At 41.6% G+C, this 7,500-nt stretch overlaps 1 protein-coding gene across 1 annotated transcript in view; it reads right to left on the bottom strand.

Moving 5' to 3' along the window:
* Positions 1 to 2,075, bottom strand: part of SOX7 (SRY-box transcription factor 7) — a 3,473-nt gene extending 1,398 nt beyond the window's left edge. Inside the window, exons 1-2 of the mRNA XM_075201205.1 lie at positions 1,752 to 2,075; positions 1 to 259 (exon numbers count right to left, since the gene is read on the bottom strand). The exon at positions 1 to 259 is cut by the window's left edge and continues 1,398 nt beyond it. Of these exons, the coding sequence (XP_075057306.1) occupies positions 1 to 259; positions 1,752 to 1,980 (488 nt within the window). The 5' untranslated portion in view covers positions 1,981 to 2,075. The remainder of the gene's footprint in view (positions 260 to 1,751) is intronic.
* Between the last annotated feature and the right edge of the window lie 5,425 nt (positions 2,076 to 7,500).

Here is a 7,500-nt window from a genome sequence, read left to right on the forward strand (position 1 = left end):
CCAGACGAATACCCAGCACTCTCCTCTTTATCTCCCGTTTGTCTGCAAGCCCTGGTATCTGGCACCGAGTTCTGGTCCCTGGAGAGGCCACTGAGCAGAAAGCCAGTGTCCACCCTCTTGCAGATCCTCTTGATCTGCTTCTTCCTCCTCGGTCTGTACTTGTAGTTGGGATAATCCTGCATGTGTTGGACTCTCAGCCTCTCGGCCTCTTCCACATAGGGCCTCTTTTGGGATGGGGACAGAGCCTTCCAGGATTTTCCTACACATCAAACAGGACACAAAACACAGTCATTAAGTTACAGGATGTCACATGGAGGATGTGCAAATCATCAGTCCAGGTGTTTGGTAATAGGAACCACACTTATTTTAGCTTTTAGCAAAATACAATTTTTACTGACTTCTCCTGCATTATAGTATAACAATAAACACCAAAATTGGACTTACTAAGCCATCTAAATATAACGAATAATGTATTTAAAGCACTAAAGTCACATGAACGATATTTAGTCACATGAATTTAATTTACTATAAATACATATTTTACTATGTTCAATGGAAATTGTTGTTATTATTCTTATTATTAATTATTATCATCAACATCATATTATTATTATTATTTTATTATTATTATCATTACCTTTGTTGTTTCATATATTTACTATTATGGTTATACTATTAACTGCTACTCTTTTGTTAGTTATAATCTATACTTTAATGAAATACAAAAATATACTAATAGAAAGTGTGACTCTAAAAGTTATAATAATTCATATATTAGTCACAGATTTGCAGAATCTCCCCCAGTAAGTACATTTCCGTCCTCTCCGTATGGGAGATGTTAAACATTTCCGGAGGGATGAGGCTGATAAGGGTTAATGGGGCCCAGGGCCCACAATCAGTGCGATCAGATCGCTTCCTACCACTTCCCATCGATCAGTCACACAAACAATTGGAGAATCCCCGGAAAGCAGCCGGAACAGCCCCTAAAATCACTATATGGCCACATTTACACAAGCACAAATAAATGCCTTATTTTCCTGACTATAGCACTGTTTCCATAGTACATCTCCGCATTCCGGCAAGTACAACAGTCTATACTGGGATTGATCTGCCACATTACACAGGTATCTGGAGTTCAGTGGTGTGATATGTCCTGTGGTATTAATCAAGCAGGCTTAGGCAACATGTGACATTCCATTTGTTGTGGAACTACAATTCTCAGCATGTCATGCCTTACTGTGTCTTGTAGTTCCATACGGGCAGCGGTCATGTTGGGACAATTTCTCAGGTTGCCTGCCTGCTAATGTCACTATGCTATGAGCATGGATTTTGTATATTCCCTGGGATCGTATTAATATCTACTTCAGTTATTAGATAGTATCATACGCCGGTTACATTAGTATCACATTGTACTCGCACTCACAATATTTACATCATACAGAACTCCTCTCTGTCTGATATTTAAACATTCCTATCTAATGGTTTTCTTATTTGTGCTCATGTAATCGTTTAAGTTTTTCGTGTCCAACAATTAGTCAATAAATCATTAGATATAGGAACTTAGAGATAGGAACTTTCTAAATCCTATCTTATTCTAAGCACACACTAAATACCCTTGTCATTAAAAGAACGTAATAAACAGACTGATCAATAGATAAATTCTGATCTCAGACCAGCGGGGACACAGAAGCCCCTCACGGATCGTCTCCATCCCAAGAGCTGACAGTCACCAAATGCTGCCCATTCCTTACCCAGCATCTTGCTGAGCTCTGCATTGTGAAGATCGGGATTCTGCACTGCCAGTCTCTTCCTCTCGTCCTTTGCCCAAACCATAAAGGCATTCATTGGTCTCCTGATGCGGGTCTCTGAACCTTTATCCCGGGGGGACCTATGGGGGGACAGTCCATCAGAGAGGTCTTCATCCATGGTGGAACAGTCCAAGCCTTCTGACCAGGAGTAAGATCCCATCAGTGCAGTCATAGCTGTCACCTCTCTGTGAGCTCCGCCGAGTTTCCGTGCACTGGGAGTTAATTGATTTGTTCTTCCTTGTACTCCAGATTCTCCTCGTCTAGAGACACTCCTTAAAGAGTGTGTATGCAGTTCCTGCCAGCCCGGTGTATTTATCAGCTCTTAAGAACAAGTTCATCCAATTGCAGAAGTATTTTTTTACCAGCCCAGCTCCTCCCAAGAGCTGTGAAAAAAAACACAACCTCACCTCCAGCCTCAGGCTGTAACTGCTCTCACACCAAGACAACATGCTTCACCAACATACAGCCTCACAGAGCAGGACAACATGCTTCACCAACATACAGCCTCACATACCAAGACAACATGCTTCACCAACATACAGCCTCACAGAGCAGGACAACATGCTTCACCAACATACAGCCTCACATACCAAGACAACATGCTTCACCAGCATACAGCCTCACAGAGCAGGACAACATGCTTCCCAACATACAGCCTCACATACCAAGACAACATGCTTCACCAGCATACAGCCTCACAGAGCAGGACAACATGCTTCACCAACATACAGCCTCACACACCAAGACAACATGCTTCATCAACATACCTCCACACACACCAAGACAACATGCTTCACCAACATACAGCCTCACAGACCAGGAAAACATGCTTCAACAACACACAGCCTCACAGATCAGGACAACATGCTTCACCAACATACCTCCTCACACACGAGGACATCATGCTTCACCAACATACCTCCTCACACACCAAGACATCATGCTTCACCAGCATACCTCCTCACACACCAGGACAACATGCTTCACTAACACACAGCCTCACACACCAAGACAACATGCTTCACCAACATACCTCCTCACACACCAATACAACATGCTTCACCAACACACAGCCTCACAGACCAGAACAACATACTTCACCAACATACCTCCTCACACACCAATACAACATGCTTCACCAACTTACCTTCTCACACACCAAGACAACATGCTTCAACAACATACAGCCTCATACACCAGGACAACATGCATCACCAACATACCTGCTCACACAGCAAGACAACATGCTTCACCAACATATCTCCTCACACACCAAGAAAACATGCTTCAGCTTCACAAACATACAGCCTCACAGACCAGGACAACATGCTTCACCAACATACCTCCTCACAGACCAGGACAACATGTTTCACCAACATACCTCCTCACAGACCAAGACAACATGCTTCACCAACATACCTTCTCACACACCAAGACAACATAATTCACCAACACACATCCTCACAGACCAAGAAAACATGCTTCACCAACATAACTCCTCACACACCAAGACAACATGCTTCACCAACATACAGCCTCACAGACCAGGACAACATGCTTCACCAACACACATCCTCACAGACCAAGACAACATGCTTCACCAACATACCTCCTCACACACCAAGACAACATGCTTCACCAACATACAGCCTCACACACAGGGACAACATGCTTCACCAACATACCTCCTCGCACACCAAGACAACATGCTTCACCAACATACAGCCTCACAGACCAGGACAACATGCTTCCCCAACACACATCCTCACAGACCAAGACAACATGCTTCACCAACATACCTCCTCACACAGCAGGACAACATGCTTCATCAACACACAGCCTCACACACAGGGACAACATGCTTCACCAACACACAGCCTCACAGACCAGGACAACATACTTCACCAACACACATCCTCACAGACCAAGACAACATGCTTCACCAACATACCTCCTCACACAGCAGGACAACATGCTTCATCAACACACAGCCTCACACACAGGGACAACATGCTTCACCAACACACAGCCTCACAGACCAGGACAACATACTTCACCAACATACCTCCTCACACACCAATACAACATGCTTCACCAACTTACCTTCTCACACACCAAGACAACATGCTTCAACAACATACAGCCTCATACACCAGGACAACATGCATCACCAACATACCTGCTCACACAGCAAGACAACATGCTTCACCAACATATCTCCTCACACACCAAGAAAACATGCTTCAGCTTCACAAACATACAGCCTCACAGACCAGGACAACATGTTTCACCAACATACCTCCTCACAGACCAAGACAACATGCTTCACCAACATACCTTCTCACACACCAAGACAACATAATTCACCAACACACATCCTCACAGACCAAGAAAACATGCTTCACCAACATAACTCCTCACACACCAAGACAACATGCTTCACCAACATACAGCCTCACAGACCAGGACAACATGCTTCACCAACACACATCCTCACAGACCAAGACAACATGCTTCACCAACATACCTCCTCACACACCAAGACAACATGCTTCACCAACATACAGCCTCACACACAGGGACAACATGCTTCACCAACATACCTCCTCGCACACCAAGACAACATGCTTCACCAACATACAGCCTCACAGACCAGGACAACATGCTTCCCCAACACACATCCTCACAGACCAAGACAACATGCTTCACCAACATACCTCCTCACACAGCAGGACAACATGCTTCATCAACACACAGCCTCACACACAGGGACAACATGCTTCACCAACACACAGCCTCACAGACCAGGACAACATACTTCACCAACATACCTCCTCACACACCAAGACAACATGCTTCACCAACACACAGCCTCACACACCAGGACAACATGCTTCCCCAACACACATCCTCACAGACCAAGACAACATGCTTCACCAACATACCTCCTCACACAGCAGGACAACATGCTTCACTAACACACAGCCTCACACACCAGGACAATATGTCTCACCAACATACAGCCTTACAGACCAGGACAACATGTCTCAGCAACATACCTCCTCACAGACCAGGACAACATGCTTCACCAACACACAGCCTGAAAGACCAAGACTACACGGTTCACCAACACACTAGCTTACATACAAAGACAACATGCTACACCAAGATACACACAGCCTGACAACATGCTATAAAACTTTGTAAACTTTGTTTTCATATCGAAAAACGCATTTAGTATTAGGCTTAATATAATACCGCAGATTTAACCTTCCTTCCCGTGTACGCATGAAAAAAACAACAATTTATTTTTTTGTATAAACACACACAAAATCCTATAATATCTGCCTGATGAATGAAGAGAGCGCCCACCAGCTTCAGTGATGAAATTGTGATTGTCATTATCATAAGCATGTATAATATCATCATCATCATCAACATTTATTTATATAGTGCCAGCAAATTCTGTAGCGCTTTACAATTGGGAACATGGCTGTAGAAGGCTTTTGTATGTTTGCGTTCAGGTCTTCATGGCCTATCATTTCCGTGAGCATGTTCGTACTGTACTTAGTCTACATTAAAATGCCTCTTCCCTTTTTCATCCCGCCTCTTCAGGCGCTAGCAGATGCAAGCCTGGATGCATGCAACTTTACGCTATGTCTTATGTTCAACTCTACAACAGACCCTGTGGGCCTGATTCATCAAGGAACGTACAGACCAATTATGTACGTATAATCCGGACATATGATCTGTGCATGCACAGAATCGGTTCACACGCAACTAAACGCAGCATTGTTCATTTCATCTTTGTACGTAAAGGACACTTACTACAGCTTACAATTTCAGTGAGGGAATAGGGCATGTAAGGGGCGTTCGCCAATAGTCAGTGTACAGTAAGGATGCGCCAAACTCGGAACACGTGCAGCCATGTCCGATTCAAGCTATGGGCGTCAATAAGGTACGTGTTTTTCTGCTGTATCTCTTGCTCCAGCTACAGGGCTAGTCCAAGTCATGATTACTAGTGAGGACAGTCAGGTATGCATGCTATAACATGTGTTTGCAAGCAGGAACAACTGTAAAACTATATTTCATGCTATGTAGACATTAAGAACATCCTAATAAATGTATTTAATGGAAAAATATATATAAAAAAACAACACTTTTTTAAATCTGTTTTATCATGAATGCCTATATTATTAACAGATTACTTTAATTGATTTGTTTTACCTGTGCATTCTTATGCAAATTTATATTCCACGCAGGTATGGAAGGTTTCCTGCAGTGATGAATCAGGCCCTGTATTTGTACACCACACACAGACTCACAAGTAGTGTTCTGGTACAGAGACCCTTTTCTGTCTACAGAAGCTCCTAATGCCCCGGCGTGTAAAACAGAAATCTACACCTGGATTCCCAGTCCTTGTAAATGTACTTTCAGGTGCATGAGCTTTAATGTTAAAGTATAATTTAGCACAAAATAATGTATCAAGAGGGAAAGTGATAGCAAAATCTAGAATAGAAAAGGGGATTAGAATTTATAGGTAGGACACTGTTAGCTGACAACTCTGATGCAGCAGCCAGCACTGCAGAACATAACACAATAATACACATGTGACGTCACACGTCCATCACAAATACAGCACCTCGCACACCTATACAACCCAGAGAGCCCTCAATGGAAGACCTGGCTTATCTGCCATAAAGAGTGCATGTGGTACCGTGTATCAAACAAATATAATGTACATCACATTATATAATAGATCAATGCAGATGCATTGGTGTGTGTATTTAAATAAATAGTAATTATATATAGATAGATAGATAGATAGATAGATAGATAGATAGATAGATAGATATATATATATATATAGATATTTACAGATATAGATAGGTAGATAGATATATAACCTCCCTGATTAATCAGTCAACACTACATAATTGTGTCCCTGTATCTAATCCTTCTCTATGTAGCAGATCATTACTACTGAGTCGGTCCCGTTGAATCTCTGTACAGTCACGATATAGAAGGAAAACATCATTCTGCTTTATAACCGGACAGTTCATTTACGCGGAACAAAACAGCACCCCCCAAAAATAGCACCAGATATTATATAGATAACCCATATGGAAAAATCAGGAATATATAAGAGAATTTCCCTCACATCCATGTAACATGGTAAACCATTACATGTAACACGGCTCAAACATATATGTTGCTGATATTTGTTATTGGTACAGTTAGACTGAAATCGTGTTTATTTATATAGATGAAACCTGTTTAATAATTCAATGACAAAATGCAAAGAAGAAAAGAAACAAATGTTATATATGCAAAGTTATTTTATCTCGTATTCATGATAAGGTAAAATATGGTGATATATATAATATATATATATATATATATATATATATATATATACATACAATTAAAATACACATATATCTTTTCTTTCTATTATTCTGTTACAAACTTTAATGCATATATATATATATATATATATATATATATATATATATATATATATATATATATATGCACACACACGACCACATCCATATACTGCAGACTATTGCACTCCCCTCCTGACAAGTCTCATATTCTGCGGTTCCAGTGTTAGACTTATTTGGCATTGTGTTTTTATATAGCATCTGATGAGCTGGGCTGCAATAACACTGGGTACAACCGCAGGAGA

The sequence above is a fragment of the Mixophyes fleayi genome, chromosome 3 (genome assembly GCF_038048845.1).
Source record: "Mixophyes fleayi isolate aMixFle1 chromosome 3, aMixFle1.hap1, whole genome shotgun sequence".
NCBI lineage: Eukaryota > Metazoa > Chordata > Amphibia > Anura > Limnodynastidae > Mixophyes > Mixophyes fleayi.